The sequence below is a fragment of the Microcaecilia unicolor genome, chromosome 8, assembly GCF_901765095.1.
Source record: "Microcaecilia unicolor chromosome 8, aMicUni1.1, whole genome shotgun sequence".
NCBI lineage: Eukaryota > Metazoa > Chordata > Amphibia > Gymnophiona > Siphonopidae > Microcaecilia > Microcaecilia unicolor.
In genome coordinates this window covers 185,122,705-185,141,564 of record NC_044038.1, presented here as the reverse complement: position 1 = coordinate 185,141,564, position 18,860 = coordinate 185,122,705, and the positions used below count along the sequence as shown (strand labels likewise).

The 18,860-nt window shown below is 43.0% G+C and overlaps 1 protein-coding gene across 1 annotated transcript in view; it reads left to right on the top strand.

Moving 5' to 3' along the window:
- Nucleotides 1-5,687, top strand: part of PRR7 (proline rich 7, synaptic) — a 28,316-nt gene extending 22,629 nt beyond the window's left edge. Inside the window, exon 3 of the mRNA XM_030213042.1 lies at nt 3,093-5,687. Coding sequence (XP_030068902.1) covers nt 3,093-3,484 — 392 coding nt within the window. The 3' untranslated portion in view covers nt 3,485-5,687. The remainder of the gene's footprint in view (nt 1-3,092) is intronic.
- Nucleotides 5,688-18,860: the final 13,173 nt, after the last annotated feature.

Genomic DNA, 18,860 nt, shown 5'->3' with positions numbered 1-18,860 from the left:
AATCTCTTGCCTCCTATCTCGTACATCTCCTTTGGATTTCTGCACCCCAAGTGCATCACTCTGCACTTGTTCGCATTAAATATTAACTGCCAGACCTATGACCATTCTTCTAGTTTTTGGAGATCTCTTCTCATGGTCTCTATTCCCTCCGGGCTATCCACTCTGTTGGTGATCTTCGTGTCATCTACAAAAAGGCAAGCTTTTCCTTCTAACTCTTCAGCAATGTCTCTATATGAATAAATTAAACTGAATTAGCCCTAGTACCAACCCCTGAGGCACTCCACTACTCACCTTCCTTTCCTTCAACAAATTCCATTTACCACCACTCTGTCACCTGTCAGTCAACCAGCTTCCAATAAAGTTCATCACCTTGCATCTTAAGTTCAGCCCTTTCATCTTATTCACGAGTTTTCTGTGAGGAACCATATCAAAGGCTTTGCTAAAATCCAAATAGATTACATCTAGCTCATATCCTTTATCCAGTTATTTGGTTGCCCAAAGAAATCAATCAGATTTGTTTTGCAGGATTTTCCTTTGATAAAGCCATGTTGCCTCCAATCCTGTAACCCATTGCATTCTAGAAAGTTAACTATCTTTTTCTTCTGCAGCGACTCCATTATTTTTCCTACCACCAATGTGAGGGTTACCAGCCTGTAGTTTCCCACTTCTTCCCTGTTTCCACTTTTGTGAAGAGGGACCACATCCACTCATCTCCAATCCCATGAAACCTCTCCTATCTCTAAATATCTGTTAAATAAATCCGTAAGAGATCCTGCCAGGATTTCTCTGGGCTCCCTGAGTATTCTGGGATGTATCCCATCCAGCCCCATAACTTTGTCCACTTTCAGATTTTCAAGCTGTTTATAAACGCTTTCTTCCATGAATGGTGCAATATCCACTTTATTCCCAGATATACCCTCGGCAGCAGACCGTGGTCCTTCTCTAGGATTTTCCTCCGTGAACACTGAAGAGAAGTATTTGTTTAGCACGTTCACTTTTTCCTCATCACTCTCCACATAGCTGTTCTCTGTGTCTTTCAGTCTACCAATTCCATTCCTAGCTTTTCTCCTTGTCACCTCTCTTTACATCTTAGGGAATTTTTCTTCCACCTGTGCTTTTATTAGCTGTATTTCCCTTTTGCTTCTTTGAGCGTAATCCAGTAATCTTTTCTGTGATCTTCTTGTTGCATTCTTCTGTATTTCTTGAACGCTGTCTCTTTTGCCTTTTTTTTTTTTTTTAGAATTACATAGGCTTCCTGTTTGTCTTGTTTTTGTTTACTTTCCTTGTGTAAATATCAGTTGCCATATTTATAGCAGCTTTTAGCTTGGACCCACTGCTCTTCCACTTCTCCTATGCCTGCTCATGTCATCAGCTCCTTCTCAGAGCCGTAGCGAGGGGAGCTGACACCCGGGGCGGGTTGCCGCTGCGCAGCCCCCCCCGGGTGCAGCATGGCGCACCCCCCCCCGGAGCACATACCTCCCCCCCCCAGAGCGCATACCTGCGGCAAGGGACGGGCGGGAGGGCCGATCCGCCCCGACTGCATGTTGCTGGGGTGTGTCGGCTCCGCGCTGGTTCACTGCTCTCTTTGTCCCAGAACAGGAAGTAACCTGTTCCGGGGCAGAGAGGGCAGTGCACCAGCGCGGAGCCGACACCCCCCAGCGGCGTGCACCCAGGGCGGACCGCCCCGCCCCCCCTTCCTACGCCACTGCTCCTTCTTCAGGTACTCTCCCATTTTACCACAGAGATAGTCTCATTCTTTAGTCATACATGCATGCACTCACTCCTCAGACACATGTACACACACACTCACATGCGTGCACAGTCTCCTCCTTCAGTCATGCATGCATGCACTCTCACTCCTCAGACACATCTACAAACACATATGCATGCAATTTTACTCTTCAGGCGCACAGTTTATTCTGGTGCTGTACTACTGCTCATGTGCCCATTCAAGAAGTCAGTTCCCCCATACACTATTCATTCATTCATTTAAGTATTTATGTACCACTTAGACCTAAGCGGGTTACAGTTTTCATTTTACAGGTACCGGGTCTGTCTTGAGTGGGCTCACAATCTAAGTAGTATATTGTACTTACTCCTCCACTTGTATTTGCTGGCAGCTTTTTTTTTTTTCTCAGCATGCAGCAGTAGACCCCTCACACTTTGTCCCATTCCTCGTATATTCCTTCCCCAGGACACTCACTGGTTCCATAGGCTCTCCTCGAGGCCCCATGCAGAGCACCGTCTCCCCACATCATTTACAGCTCAGCACCTCCTTTCTGTGACTAAAGCAGCCCTCCCAGTGGCTGGATCTTACCACACTCTCTGCACGGGAAAGGGGAAAGGATTGGAAAACTGTAGAGGGCTAAACTTTGAAAAATATCTAGACACTTTAGCTGTCCTTTAGGTTTCAAGACAGCTTTACGAATCTGTTGAATCCTGAGAAAGTCCAGAGAGTGGCAATGTTAACCTCCTGAGTACTGTGCATATCTAGCGAGGCCTCCCCTAAAACGTTGGGCCCAAGGTATGTGCCTAGTTTGCCTATGCCTTAATCCAGTTATTTATACCTCAGATCAAGAGATCGAGTAAATCACTTTTATTCACAGCTTACGTCATAAAAACTAAAGCTGCTTAACTTTTTAAGAGAACTAACAGGATTAAGAACTCTCCTTCAAGGTTTCCATCAAGGTTGCTTTGTCCTGAAATTCTAGTTCCCTCCAGTGCTGTTCCTCAGCTCACCAGCAGGGCAAGAGATGTCTAGGATTTGCTGCAAGTGGTTCAAATCCATAAAGGAGCTTCACTCCTTTTAGGGTGCTAGTGTAGGAAAATTTTAAGAGGTTCTATACTAGTAGACTGCATTAGCACAGAGAGAGGTTCTAACTGCATCCGAATGTAACTTGTCTTGAAGCACTGATGTAAAGGCCTGAGCTAAATCTAAATAAATAAATACCTCCTGTACCTGGATGCAGCTCTTACTGAACTTCAAATGAAAAGGCCTGAGCTAAATCTAAAAAGTAAAGCCCTACTCTCAGCACCCCTCAATGGCTCATTGCAGAAACTTTAACACTTGCTCTCTTCTCTCTGTGTTTCAGACACCGACCTCTCCAAACCCCCATGTTATGAAGAAGCAGTTCTGATGGCAGAACCTCCACCTCCATACAGTGAGGTCCTCACAGACACCAGAGGCATCTATCGTAAAATAGGTGTCCCTTTCCCAACACCAGCAGAGGCTATGAAACAGGAGCATCTGCCCAGCCACAAACAGCTGTGCCTAGGAAGGGCTTATTCCTCAGCTCTGCACCTTCCTCAGCTGGCCTGCAACGAGTTCAGCCAGAGCAACCTCCTACTTACAGCAGAGTGCTCAGGCAGCATCCTCCCCAGCTGGACAGACCCAGGTATAAACTCGTCACGGCTCTACAGACTGCAGGGAAGCTGTCACATGCCTCTTCCTATACCTCTCTTTGGCAGGACTACAGCAGTGTGAGCAGCACCAGGAATGGGATTACACCGGCACAGACTTTCCTGTTCTGTCTTATGCCTGAGCTATGACTGTGGAAGAAGGTCTGGCCTTTGGTATGGCTACATTGTAAAAACAAACACAAAAAACCCTGAACTTTCCTTGCCTATTCAAAGTCCAACAGCCCTATGGACTCCTGCTGACATGGAGTGAGATTTCACTGTCATAAAAAAATGAATTCATGGGATATACTTCTCATTCCTATATAAGGACAATTGAATCATGGAACCATGATGCAAATATTCTGGGGTGATCCTCAGCTGTTTTTCAGCGCTCACTTCAGGATCTCCAAGCTCCTCATGCTGAACTAAAGCAACTAATTTATTTTTAAAAGCATTCAGCAATCTGAGATTTCTTTCTTAATTTCTTTGTTATACTCTGGCAACCAAGATCTAAAAGGTCTTCTAACAAGAATGAGAAACATTGGGGAAGAGGAGAGAGGGGAGCACAAGGAGATGGGGAAACATGGGATTGGGGGGAAATAGAGGCAGGTGACATTGAACAGGGAAGGAGAGAAAACGGGATGGTAAGAAAAAGAAGAAGAGCTTGCAGAAAATGGGAGAAGTGAAGGGAGTGAAAGGAGGCCTTGCTTTGCAACTACAAATTTGTCTCTTTCCTCTATATTTATAGAGAAGAAAGAGGGAACAAGTAGAACAGCTGGTGAGACAAGATTCTAAGACACATTTTGGGAGGTTTCTCCTTAGACAGAGGTACTTCCTCAGATCTCTCGTCATGCAAAAAGAAAAAGGGTTTTTGTCATTCCCCTTGATTTAGAGGAGGTTTACCAAGCCTGGTAGGTAAACTTCTATACTATACATATGTTGTTACTAAGAGAAATATCCCTGCCACATCTGGTACCTACACCAGTAGAGCTAAGAACATGGCATGGTGCAGAAGGACACAGGACAACCTGCAACTCACATTGTATTCAAAGCCTGTAAAAATATTGGTTCTCTCATTCTGCACCCTGGAGACAGTCAGAGGCAAATAGTTATTCAGGGAGGTCAGTAAATAAAAATATTTCATAACCAAAGCAGGGACTGTGCAAAAGGCCAGTTTATGGGCTTACCCATTTTGAGTTCTGGCACACATTATGTACTCATTTCCCTATGAATCAGCCTTACCATCTATTTGTGGACACATAAAGTTGGACCCTTGTAGGAAAAAGGTAAGCAAACTACACTGATCATGCTTGGGCTAAGATATCAGCAAAATCAAAGGGTTACATTCCCAAAACAGCACAACACTCATCTATACATTGAGAAGCACTTATTCACCATAGAATTCCATGGAGAAAATCCCAGCACTTGTTCACTTACTGTAATCAGAGCAAATCTGCCAAATCCTTAGCAAGTCATTGAGTAGGAGGAACTGCATGAATCCATATGAAAAACGAGCAATGTACTTTTCCCCCCCTGGCTACAGGATCTTTACCCTTTGTATTATTATTCATGCACAGCTGTCCTCTTTATAAAGCAACAACATTCATAAAATACTAACCACACAGTTTTGCCTTACCCACACTGCACAGTCCCTAACCTCTACATTGCTGACTGGCTTTAGAGTATCTGTAACACACAGAGCTTCTATCACGCCATCATCAATCCTGCATCTCCAGCAGTCATCTGCAACACAGAAGCTTCTGCTTTCATCCTGCAAGTGCCCCCACTTCTTTATACCACTCACCCATGCACAGAACCAGGGAATTCACTACCCATTGGGCACATCTAAAGGCCAAAGAGTGAGATTGCTATTATTCTCTTTTCTTTCTTCTGTGTGCAGAGAAAGAAAACCAGGTCCCTGTGCAACCAATGACAAAGAGAGAGGCAATTTGGTCTCAGTGCACCACAGAGCAAAGAGAAAATGAGCTCCAACCCCAAATTCCCAGTAGCAAAGATAGGGAGCCTGATCCTAGTGTATCCAGTAGTAGTGAAAAGAGAGGGAGCCTGGTCCTAGGGTAATCTGTAGCCCCCTCCTCTGAGATCAGATGTTTAGACTCACCTATGCCTGTCAGCTGTGCTGTGGCCTGGCTCCATTTCAATGCCTGTAATGCATTGCTCTAGCAGTGCTGGTAAACCCATATGGTTACTCTCAGGGAGAGGGTGATCAGGGTGGATGCTAGGGGCCCTGGCACAGCATCAGCCCAGGCTGAAGAAGAGGTGACAACATCCACAAGTACACCACCACCACAGAGTTCTCCACCTTTCACAACCCCCCCCCCCCCCCACACACACACACACACACACACACACTGAGTCTTTGAGGCTTCTTGAACAGGCAACAGATGAGTCTAGTATGGGATTGTGTTATCAACCCTTGTGGGCTAAAAGACACAGGAAGCATAAATCAATCAAACGGGTATTGGGAGGGTTAGGGCTGGTTATTGAGGTCCTTGTGAGGGGAGGAAAGCAGGGCAGTTCATAATAGGGGAAGCAGAATAATCTCTGCTGGGGTGTTGTTGAAGCCAGCTGGCTGGGGTGGGGAGAGTGAAGGGGGACAGAGCTAGGTGAGAGGGCGAAAAGTTTCACTTCCGCCATCCTTGGCAATTTAGTCATGCAGGTATTGAGAGGCTGAGAAAAGGTGATCCTCATGTGCTGAGGTGGGTGGGGAAAGAAGCTAAGAGAGGGAAGAGGAAACTGGGTATCAGATGGCTGAGATAATGCCTCATTCTCATCACTGAGGGGGACACAAGGGGACCCTGATCAACTGTAATATATGTATCAATGCATAATCCCAATACATAGATAAATGACATCAAACTAAAAATTGGAAAAAAAAATTCTCCACCTCCACCATCAGCACAGCCAACCTCTCCCTCCCCTTCCAAATACCATCCAGAAATATGTAGCTACTCGTAAACCATAAGAAAGTCATTCAAGACCCCCTGATTCACCTGTGTCAACAGTCACAATAATCGTGTCAAAAGAAAGACCCACATCTTGAACTTTTTGACAGATGGATATGTAGCAGGTCCTGTATTAGATGGGACTGATGGTGTCCCCCGAGGCTGTAAAACTAATCATTTCTTGACCGTTGATACTGTGCACACACTTCTTCTGTCTTCTCCTCCCCAATCACAGCCCACAGAGAAAGAATTTCCAATGGAACAAAAACCTCTGTTTCACTTTCAGGCCAGACAGACCTGAGCAAACCTCCAGTGCAAGCAGGAAAACTCTCGAGTCCAAGAATATATGAAATTACTCATTTATTGGGCATACTAAAGTCAGAAAGAATTATATGACAGACACAAATAAAATCAAACCTGCATACAGTCCAGAAGAAAATGGTTCACAACAAAAAAATGTCCACATTGCTCACTTTCCCATATCTCTCCTCCAGCAATTCCCTTGCTGTAGAGGATAGCCTCCTCTCCCCTTATCAACTCACAGCTCAATACAATTCAGTAGTAATCACTTCTCCATCTTAGTGCAGTTGACAAACAACCACATGGAATGATTCCTTTCTCGTAGGGATGCATCCACCTCTCAGAGTCATCACAGACCTCTCTGGGACTAGGCTAGCAGGATTCACCTGGCTCAAGTACTACCCCATACTCTGAGTCATACACCTGGACTCTCTCTCTCTCCAGTTCCACCTACCTTCCCTTCTTAGATTGGAATTCTGCACTCGCTCCTCTTCTTTTGCCAGGATCTCGCTGGTACCTCCCAGCAGCACACGTGGTTTAGTGGAGCTGTAGAGGGCTTAGTTCCCCAAAATCTAACTCCTTCTCCTAGTAAAGAGGGGGGGGGGGGGGGCGGAACCTCACTAGGAAGTAGCCTCCTTTGCCCCTTCCCACCCAGTCTCCTGTACAGAACGATGAGCTCCTCCCAAATCCACCCAACACTAAGACTAGCCCACCTTTCATTACATTTAAGTGGCCTCTGGAGCAGGGCTCCAGAATGTCCTCCTATAGATCCAAGGTAGATATATTTTGGCATCCTGCTACAGAGAGAGATTTCCATCCTTGTCTGATCTCCAAGAGGCACCTATTCTATAATGCCGGCTCCATTAAAAAAAGCTAACTGGATCGTAGCTGATGCTTTGGAATTTACCATTCTAATTTATATTTCTAGTAAAAGGCATCATTATCCTCAGTACCTAAAAAATTAAACACAAGATGTTGAAATGCATAGAGTAATGAACAAAACAAAGCAGACTCTCTAGGACAGTGAACTGTGAGCTTATTGCAGCCTACATGTCATCTTCTCTGGAAGGACCACCCATGGGTCATTGCAGTAGTTCAGTTGGGAAACTGACAATGAATCATGGTTTTAAAAGATCTTAAATTTAAAAAAGGGCAGAAGTGTCTCACTGATTTTAATGGGAGTTTCCTGCACTGTGCTATCCCATTATCAGTCGAGATTCCTCCTGGGTCATTCTTCTTCTTGTAAACATGTTGTGTTCTCACCCATGGCTTCCAGCACCCTCTTTACACTGACTCGTAACTGAGCTACCTCTCTGCATCAGAAATTTCACCAATAAATTTCTCATGTTTTGGTCCTGGCTGAGCAGGTTTACGGGCCACAGAAGATTTTGGTTTGACAAAAAGCTGTATGTATAGAGTCAGAAGCAGGTGCATACTATCCAATTTTAGGATGGTTCTTCTTTTTTTTTAATTTTTATTATTATTGGTTTTAGAGTTCAGAGGAGTGACAATATGTTATTGGGGTGTCATAAGTATTGTTTTTATTGGTATGTGTTGAGAGTGGGGGGAGTTGGTAATATTACTAGAACTGTAGGTATTGTAATTATTATTATTAATAAATTAATTTGTATTGTAAGCAACTTTGGGGCTTTGTGATTTAAAAAGAAAATCAAATGGAACAAAGGAATAAGAATCTAGTCCCAATCGTAACCTGCTGGTCAGACGTTGCTGCCTAGATGTCCTACTGACACTTTCAATTTTACAAGGCCAGACCCCATTTAACCCTATCCTCACATTCAACCTCTACTGATTTTTATTGATTTAAAAATGTTTATATTCCGCTTCACATACAATTCTGAGTAAATATTGTCATCCTCCAACATTGATGTTACCTGGAACGCCTCTCTTGAATTTTTTTGCATACATCCGAAACAGCTTTTAAAAAGTGTTTCATTACCAAAATCAGTCTGTCTGTTTCTTCCGTTCTGAACACGCAACCCCCTTACCCACTCTCTCGCCACCTTTCGCTTAGATCACTGTACCCTGCTCCTCCCTCTGAAATCTCTCTCTCCATTTCAAAATTCATCTGCATCACTTCTCTCCCTCCACCATCATCCTCATGATTATGTAACCCCTGTTCTGGAGTTGCTACATTGTCTCCTCCTCTGCTTCTTTGGAGAGTTCAGGCTTCTCCTAGTGCCACCTACAAGTGCCTTTGTCCTGTACTACCTGTCTTCTCCGATTTCTTCTTACAACCCTCCTCACAAACATACTGCACTTATCTGTTTCATTCTTCGCTCCTAAAGCTGTATGCCCAATCCACTTTTGCTGTATTATATGCCTGCAGTTGCTGAGTTGGCTTGTCATATGCTCTCTGACCATATTCAAGTCCTATCTAAAACCCATTTTTGGAGGTTGTTTTACATTTTTAAATCCTGCTTTTTTCCCAAACATAGTGTTTAATTTTAACCAGGTTTACTGTAATAAATACATTAATTGAAACCTTTTGTGTATGCGTCTTCACTAGATTCTCTCTTCTCTTCTGATACCTCTGATAATGCTACAGAAATAATGCTCTGATTGTAGTAAGATCACACCCCTGCACCTTTCTGTCTTTGTTCATCGTGGACTTCCAGTTCAGAATTAGGTGATAGATAATCAGCAGATGCATCTCGGTTCATCTCACTTCCACAACTCCTCCCCACTAAATAAAAAGCTAAGTAAGCCCTTTAGTGAATTTTAAGGTTATCAATAGAAATCAAACAAAATAAAACATGGAAAAGAAAATAAGATGATACCTTTTTTATTGGACATAACTTAATACATTTCTTGATTATCTTCGAAGGATGCCCTTCTTCATCAGATCAGAAATAAGCAAATGTGGTAGCTGATAGTATATATAAGTGAAACATCCAAGCATTTCATTTACAGTCTAGCAGGGTGGGGATGGGTAGGAGGTATGCATGGGGACATCAAAGCATTTCATTGATATTCTAACAGGATGGATGTGGGTAGGTGAGAGGAGGGTGATAAACAGAGAAATACAACTTTTTGGCTTATAATGGGCTAGAAAACCCAGATCCTTGTGAATTTTAAGGAAATGCCCAAAGCAGAACAAAAGTAAGGCACTGCCATTTGTCAACTTTTACAAACATGTTTTAAAAATTGCAATTAGATGTGTGTTACTAATTTCCGGGCTCTTTTCTCAAGTGCAATATGTTTTGCAATTACTGCACATTTAATATAAAAATTAACAAGTGGCAATTGCAAAGTCTTTGTGATAAATGTGGGGGGAAATGTCCAGCATCTGCCCTGCATTTACCACACAGGGAAAACGCTTACTCAACCATTAAGCACTGCATTACATGCAGTTGCAGATAGCACAGGAGCAAACCATGCTACCTGCCACACATGTAACACAGTTCCAGGCTGACCTTGAATAATGAAACAGGTCTGGTGCAGTGGCACTCCCTCCTATTCCTGCATCTCTCTCCCCCCCTCCATCCTTCCCATCACACTTGGATACCCCCCTCTGTGGAAGCCGATCCCAGCCCCGCACCCCAATGATCATAATTAGACCTCCCCCCCCCACCACCAACAACCCAGGCCAGTTCTGCCCCTGGCAGGAAACCCCACCCCAATCCCCGTCCAGGACTCACCTAGTGGTCTTCATTGGTGGGCTGTGGTCCCAGGCAGCAGCAAGGTTGACAGCAGAAACCAAAATAGTGCCAATGATCCCTGTGGTAGTCTTGCAGTACTAGGAGAGGGGCATGTAGGAGGTCTTGTTATACTCATCAGGGGTGCAGGGTATAAAGTTTGACGGAAGAGATCAGGAGAGATAAGCACTGCTGCAGCTCCTGTGCCATGCACTTACTGCCCCCTCAGCAATCACAACACCTACTACCTGGTATGGACCTGTGTGGTCCCTGTCACAGCAGGCTGTACCTCCACCCATCCATGTCACTACCACCTCATAAATACATGAAGAGTCACCATAGGAAGAAAAGGATTTAGATGTCCGTCTTCTCCAGCTTCCTGGTCTCAATGTCATTAAACCTGCTACAACCAGAAAAAGCCTGTTCTCAGATGTGGGATCTTCTTTCATGGAACTCTTGAGCTGATGCTCTTCGTAATGCTTCTTCTTATTTTAGTTTTCATGACCTTCTAAAAACATACTTGTTTTAACAGTGTTTTAGTAATGTGGTTTGTATTCTCCTTTGCAATTAGTATTTATTGTATTTCTATTTAATAGTAGTTGTCTTATGTAAACCACTTTTAACACTATAGTACAAATGCGGTATATAAAATTAATACATCAAATCAGGTCTTGTATACTGCTAAAATCCCCTTACTAGGGTTCGGTGAGGATTACATAGTGAGTGAAACAATGCTCAGACTGTTAAAATGGAGTGGCCTAGTGGTTAGGGTGGTGGACTTTGGTCCTGGGGAACTGAGGAACTGAGTTCAATTCCTGGCACAGGCAGCTCCTTGTGACTCTGGGCAAGTCACTTAACCCTCCATTGCCCCATGTAAGCTGCATTGAGCCTGCCATGAGTGGGAAAGCGCGGGGTACAAATGTAACAAAAAAAAAATGGAAACTGTAAACTTAAAGAACCTTATAAGTATTATGGGAGATAGGAGAGACCAGCATTGTGTTAACTGTTATAAAACAGACTTAGGGAATAGGAAGGTTTATAGCCTCTTCTGGAAGCTGAGGTAGATAGATTCTGTTCTGATGGAGATAGATAGCGAAGTTCCATATTAATATTCCTGGTACAGGGAATACAGAGCTGAATACCTTATGATATTGGATTGCTTTTTGAAATGGTGTTACTAGAGTCAGTTGTTCTTGTAGTCTATCGAACTGGGCTAAGCACAGAGAAGACACTTTTGTTAGTAGATCTGATGTAAAGCCCTGTAAGATTTGAGAGACTAAGCAGGCAGTTTTGAACCCAATTCTATCTGATATGGGAAGCCAGTGAAGTTTGTTAAGAAAAGATGAAACATTAGTATATCTATTCAGTTTGAATATTAGTCTGGCAGCAGTGTTCTGCAGTTTCCTCTGATACTGACACTTGATACCAAGAAATAAGGCGTTGCAATAATCCAGGTGTGGTAGGATCAGTGTTTGCACCAGCAGCGCAAATACTTTTTGAGCAACAAGTGATCTGACGAGACAAAGCTGCCTCATTTTGAATATTTTCCAAAACTGATTAATACATGAGGAGAATGTGAGTGAGGAGTCAAGCAAGACCCCTAGCGCTGGGTACGCCTTGTAGCGCTATAGAAATGCTAAATAATAGTAGTAGTAGTAGTACTTTGACTTCTGACGCTACTGCAAAGTTTTGACCGTTGGACGTTATTGAAGCTGGAAACACAGTTCCCTGATTCTGGAACCATAGTATCTTGGTTTTTTGCTCGTTCAGTTTTAGTTTGTTGGTCAAGGCCCAGGCACTGACAGAATGTTAGGAATTATTAGGAAAAGAATGAGATTAAAACAAACTATCATTGTGCCTCTGTATCACACCATGGTGAGGCTGCATTTTGAGTATTGTGTCCAAATCTGGTCGCCACATCTCAAAAAAACATACAGTAGGACTGGAAAATGAGTAACAGGTTGGTTAGGGCTCTTCAGCTTGTAGGAGAGACAGCTGAGGTGAGATATGATAGAGAACTGGAATGGATAAAAACAAATGAATTGCTTATTCTTTCAAAAAGTGCACAGTAGCACATTGAAAACAAATAGGAGAAAACCTTGGTTTTTTTCACTCAACATACAAGAACATAAGAATAGCCATACTAGGTCAGACCAATGGTCCATCTATCCCAGTATCCTGCTTCCAATAGTGGCCAATTCAGGTCACAAGTGCCTGACAGAATCCCCCATGTGCATCTCATTAGCAGACTATGGGTGTTTCCTCCAGGAACTTGTCCAAACATTTTTTAAACCTAGACACACTAATCACTGATACCAAACCCTCTGGCAATGAGTTCCAGAGCTTAACTATTCATTAAGTGAAAAACATTTATCTCCATGTAACTACCTTGAGTGTCCCCTAGTCTTTGTACTTTTTGAGAGTAAAAAAAATTGATTTATTTTTACCTGTTCTAAACCATTCAGTATTTTGTAAACCTCTACCATATCTCCCATCAGATGTCTCTTTTCCAAGCTGAAGAGCCCTGATCTCTTAAGCCTTTCCTCATATGACAGGAGGTCCATCCCCTTAATCATTTTGGTTACCCTTCTTTGAACTTTTTCTAATTCTGCTATATCTTTTAAAGATATGGCAACCAGAATTGTATGCAAAACTCAAGGCATGGTTGCACCATGCAACAATAACAGAAGCATTACAATATTCTCAGTCTTATTTTGCATCCCTTTCCTAATAATTCCTAGCATCCTGTTTGCTTTTTTGGCCACCGTCGCACATTGGGCAGAAGATTTCAGCATATTGTCTACAATGAAGACTCATCTCTTTGACAAGATATACCACAAAGATCAACACTTGAGAAACTCCCCACATATATCCAGAAATGTTTAACAATGCCTTCTGCTATATTACTATCATGTATTCCATTACTATGTAACCCAAAATCCTTCCGTAATACCAAATGACTATTATCTTCCTATTTCCACTATCCATGATGTATTGTAAGCCACATTGAGCCTGCAAAGAGGTGGGAAAATGTAGGATACAAATGCAACAAATAATAATAATAATAATGACACCTAGATCTTTTTCTTGAGTGCTGACTCCTAAGGAGGACCCTAGCATCAGGTACCTATGATTCAGATTATTCTTCCCAATGTGCATCACTTTGCATTTGTCCACATTAAATCTCATCTGCTATTTAGATGCCCGGTCTTCCAACTTCCTAAGGTCTTCCTGCAATTTTTCAAAATCCGAATGAGTTTTAACAACTTTGAATAGTTTTGTGTCATCTGCAAATTTAATCACTTCACTCATCGTTCCCATTTCCAGATCATTAATAAATATGTTAAATAGCACCAGACCCAGTACAGATCCTTAGGATACTCCACTATTCATCTTCCTCCACTGAGAGAATTGACCAATTAACCCTACCCTCTGTTTTCTATCAACCAGTTCCTAATCCATAATAGAACATTGCCAGAGCAAGTAGTAAAGCAGTTAATGTAGATGTCGGGTTTTAAAAAGGTTTAAACAAATTCCTGGAGGAAAAGTCCATAAACTGTTATTAAGGTAGACCTGGAGAAAGCCACTGCTTATCCCTGAGGTTAGGTAGCATAGAATCTTTTTATTTTTTTGTGACTCTGCCACGGACTTGTGACCTGGACTGGCCACTGTTGAAATCAGGATTCTGGGCTAGATGGACCTTTGATCCGACTCCACTTGGAATCCTCATATGTGATATTCTTATATAATCTCATAGATCACATCAGCAAGCTCTTGAAAAAACATTGACATATTTTACAAGCTCACAGTTGTTTTGATAAGAAGGAATGACCTGCCTCTGTTGGAGCTCAGCATGTCCATCAGTTTTAGAACTGGCTGATCACAGATTGGTTTTTGGGAGTAGGTGTTACGCTTTCAATAAATTTAAATTTATTGCATGTTTAATTTGTAAACCGCTTAGGTTATGGGTGGGGTATACATTTTTGAAAATAAATAACTAATGTTTAGTTTGTCCACAAATGATGAAAGCAAAAACTCTCTCACAGCCAGTTACAAAGAAGACAGATTAGCTGAAACAACTTTCAAATTGTAATTCAATGAATGTCATCTGTATTATACAAGCACTTGCAATATTCTGCGTGTTGCAGAACAAAACGGTTCAGAGATCCCAGATAACAGAAGCTGAATAAAAAGAGGAACATAGAAGCAGGTTTGGGCATGTTTTAGAAGGTCTGAAATGTTGTGCTTTACATGTTGTCTGCCTATCCTGAAGAGCAGGCGATAGAGAAGGCAGCTGACACAGCATGAAACAAGAATTTGCCTTTTCTGAACGGGTTGACCCAATAGACAATCTGGGATTAGGTTAAAGGTTTTCCTATGAATTTTAGTGTTTGCAGTGTGATTTAGATGGGTTTCTTGCTAAGCTTCTGTTTTATTTTACAATACATATTATGAAGGTTAAATGAAAAGTTATGCCTCCACCTCCATAACTTTTGTTTAAATGAATATATTGTAATGAATAAAAAAAAAGATGAAAATAATGCTTGAAACTTGCTCTTTTATTACATGTTTTTATTTTTCTACATAGTCTCCACCATTTGTCACTCATTTCTGTCAATGATGGACAAGTTTTTGAAAGCTGTCACAAAAGAACTGCACATCTCATCTCTTCAACCAGCTGCTCACACTCCTTTTCACCTTTACATTCAAGTCAAAGAGATGCCCCCAAGGGTATTCCTTCAACAGTGGCGTACCAAGGGGGGGCGGTGGGGGCGGTCCGCCCCAGGTGCACGCCGCTGGGGGGGTGCCGCGCGCCAGTCAGCTTCGTTTGTTTCCATGCTCCTCTGCCCTGGAACAGTTCCGGGGCAGAGGGAGCATGGAAACAAACGAAGCTGAGCGGCGCGCAGCACCCCCCAGCGGCGTGCACCCAGGGGGGGGGGTTCTTTCACCGGTGTGGGGGGTTCTTTTGCTGGGGGGGGGGTCACGCGCCACTCAGCTTTGTTTGTTTCCATGCTCCCTCTGCCCCAGAACAGGTTACTTTCTGTTCCGGGGCAGAGGGAGCATGGAAACAAACGAAGCTGAGCGGCGCGCAGCACCCCCCCCCCCCAGCGGCATGCACCTGGGGGGGTTCTTTCGTCGTGGTGGGGGGTGTTCTTTTGCCGGGGGGTCACGCTGCACGGGGGGGCGCTGCACCCGGGGGGGGGCGCATCGCGATCCACCCCGGGTGTCAGCCCCCCTAGGAACGCCACTGTCCTTCAATTTTTGAAAAAATTAGAAATCACATGGCACTAAGTCTGGGCTATATGGTGGATGGGGTAAGACTGTGAAACCCATCTTCACGATTGCCTCTGAGATGTTTCATGCTGTGAGACCTAGCATTGTCATATTGGAGGGTGACCAATGTAACACTGACTTTTAAAAAGGGTTCCAGGGGTGATCCAGGAAATTACAGACCCGTAAGCCTGACATCAGTGCCGAGTAAAATAGTGGTAACTATTACAAAGAATAAAATTACGGATCACATAGATAAACATTGTTTAAGGGACAGAGTTAGCATGGATTCAGCTAAGAGAAGTCTTTCTTCACCAATCTGCTTCATTTCCTTGAAGGCATGAACAAACATGTCAATAAAGGTGAGCCAGTTGATGTAGTGTATCTCGATTTTCAGAAAGCTTTTCATAAAGTTCCTCATGAGAGACTCCTGAGAAAATTAGAGCCATGGGATAAGAGGCAATGTCCCTCTGTGGATTAGGAATTAGTTATTGGACAGAAAACAGAGGGTACGGTTAAATGGCAAATTCTCTCAATGGAGGAGGGTGAACAGTGGAATGCGAAGGGATTTGTACTGGGACTGGTGCTATTTAACGTATTTATAAATGACCTGGAAATTGGAACAAGTAAAGTGATTAAATTTGCAGATGACACAAAACTATTCAACGTTGTTAAAGCACATGTGAACTGTGAAAATTTTCAGGAAGAAAACTGGAAGACTGGGCATCCAAATGACAGATGAAATTTAATGTGGACAAATGCAAAGTGATGCACATTGGGAAGAATAATCTGAACCATACTTACCTGATGCTAGGGTCCATCTTGAGGAGGGGGGGAAGAACCCAAGAAAAAGATCTAGGTATCATTGTTGACAATATGCTGACATTTTCTGTCTGGTGTGTGGCAGTGGCCAAAAAAGCAAACAGGATGCTAGGAATTATTAGGAGAAGGATGGTAAATAAGTCTGCGAATGCTTTTAACTCATAACCCTTACTCACTTGTTCAATACCCGTATTTTATTATTCCCACCTTAGTAATTCCCTTACTTCTTATTTGTCCTGTTTGTCCTAATTAGATTGTAAGCTCTGTCGAGCAGGGACTGTCTCTTCATGTTCAAGTGTACAGCACTGCGTACGTCTTGTAGCGCTTTAGAAATGATAAGTAGTAGTAGTATAATGCCTCTGTATTGCTCCATGGTGCAACCTCACCTAGAGTATTGAGTTCAGTCTGGTGGTCGCCATATTTTTAAAAAAGATATAGCGGAATTAGAAAAGGTTCAAAGAAGAGCAACTAAAACGATAAAAGGGGATGGACCTCCTCTTATATAAGGAAAGGCTAAAGAGGTTAGGACTCTTCAGCTTGAAAAAGAGACGGCTGAGGAGAGATATGATTGAGGTCTACAAAATCCTGAGTGGTGTAGAATGAGTAGAAGTGAATAGATTTTGTACTCTTTCAAAAAGTACAAAGGCTAGGAGACACTCAATGAAGTTACATGGAAATATTTTTAAAACATTTTTTCACGCAATTTATAGTTAAGCTCTGGAACTCTTTGCCGGAAGATGTAGTAACACAGTTAGGGTATCTAGATTTTTAAAAAGGTTTGGACAAGTTCCTGGAGGAAAAGTCCATAGTCTATTATTGAGATGGACATGGGGGAATCCAAATGCTTGCCCTGGGATTGGTAGTATGGAATGTTGCTACTAATTGAGTTACTAGTGACCTTGATTGGCCACTGCTGGAAGCAGGATATAGACTAGATGGACCATTAATCTGACCTAGTATGGCTAGTATTATGTAACAACATTTCCTTCTTGTGTTTCTGAACTCTTCTCAATTGTTCTTTCAAAGTTTTCAGGGTTGCAATGTAACACTTTGATCCTCTGATTGTTCTTTACGAGTTTATCAACCTTTCTCAGGTGAAACTCATTCTTTGTAGAGTTGCACAGGAACAGAAATCTAACCCATCCACGTGGGAATCTAACCCATCCCTACCCATTCCCATCACAAGTAATCTCTCCATCCCTAACCCTGGTCCACCCAGCCCTACCCCACTACACCCCACCACAGTCACCTTGACCTCCCCTCCCAAGAAAGCCAGATTCTATAAGCAGTGAAAATACTTGAAGTAACATAAATGCATTTTCTTCCAAACTCTGCTAAATACAACACTTAAAAAGATGTACATTTTCAAAAAAGCAAACATCCATGAGCAGAAACCCCCTTTTCTTTCCCTCCCATCTATGAGCAGCATGTCCCACTCTCATCTCCATCACCTTCCATCCCATATGCTCTATTTTTTCCCCCCCCCCCCCCCATGTACATCCCTCTTACCAATCTTTTTTTCCAGCCTACTTCCTCTCTCCCTACACCCACACGCCATCCACCCTTTTTACTACCCCCTCCCACCCATCCATCCACCTCCCCTCCAGCACTGAGGCAGAGTGCCCTCCCCAAATGTACCTCAATGCACCCTGGTAGTCGAGTGGCCTCTTCAGAGCAGGAAAGATCCCCACTCTTTCCTACCTGCTGCCGCCACTTCTTTAAAATAGGGAAGGCTTGCATGTACTTCCATGGGATCCCTGCAGGAGCTGGGTCCATCCCAGCAGGATCCCTGTGGTAACTTCGAGATTCCTGCTATTTCCCAGACTATGCAGAGACTGCAGTGGCCAGTCGATGATCTGCAGATCAGGAATTGCCACCAGTAGAAGATGAAACTGGTTTATTGCGGTCACCCGGCACAAGTATAGACTGGTAATAGGGTGCCACAGGATGCCGTGATTTGGGAGACAGTCTGCTTGAAGATTTTTTTTCCTTTCCTTTTTTTGCACATAATTTACCGGGATGAGTAGACTGAAAGTTCGTCTTGCTGAATAAAAGTGCCATACTGTGATTGTGTACACACAGGTGTTTTAACTGAAAAATAACTGCACCGATTTACTCTGATTTGACCCACCTGAGGCTTCCATTAACTGGCATTAGTTTGCTTTTCAAATAATATGCGGACACCACAATGTTTTCTGAAAATAATACAATATATTTTGGTGAAAATATACCTTATCTACCTATATAAATTGTCAAGAATATGTTGGGTGAAATTGTGCCCCGTAGGATTCCGCTCCTTCCCATGGGCTGGAGCATTGTAAGTCCATGATGAAGTCCTCAATAGTAAGGCAGGATTCTTCGGATACTCAAGATCAGGTGATCATTGCTTTGCAGCCAACTGAATGTTGTTGCTTAACTGCAGAAACCATCTTTAACTCTCTTAACACAT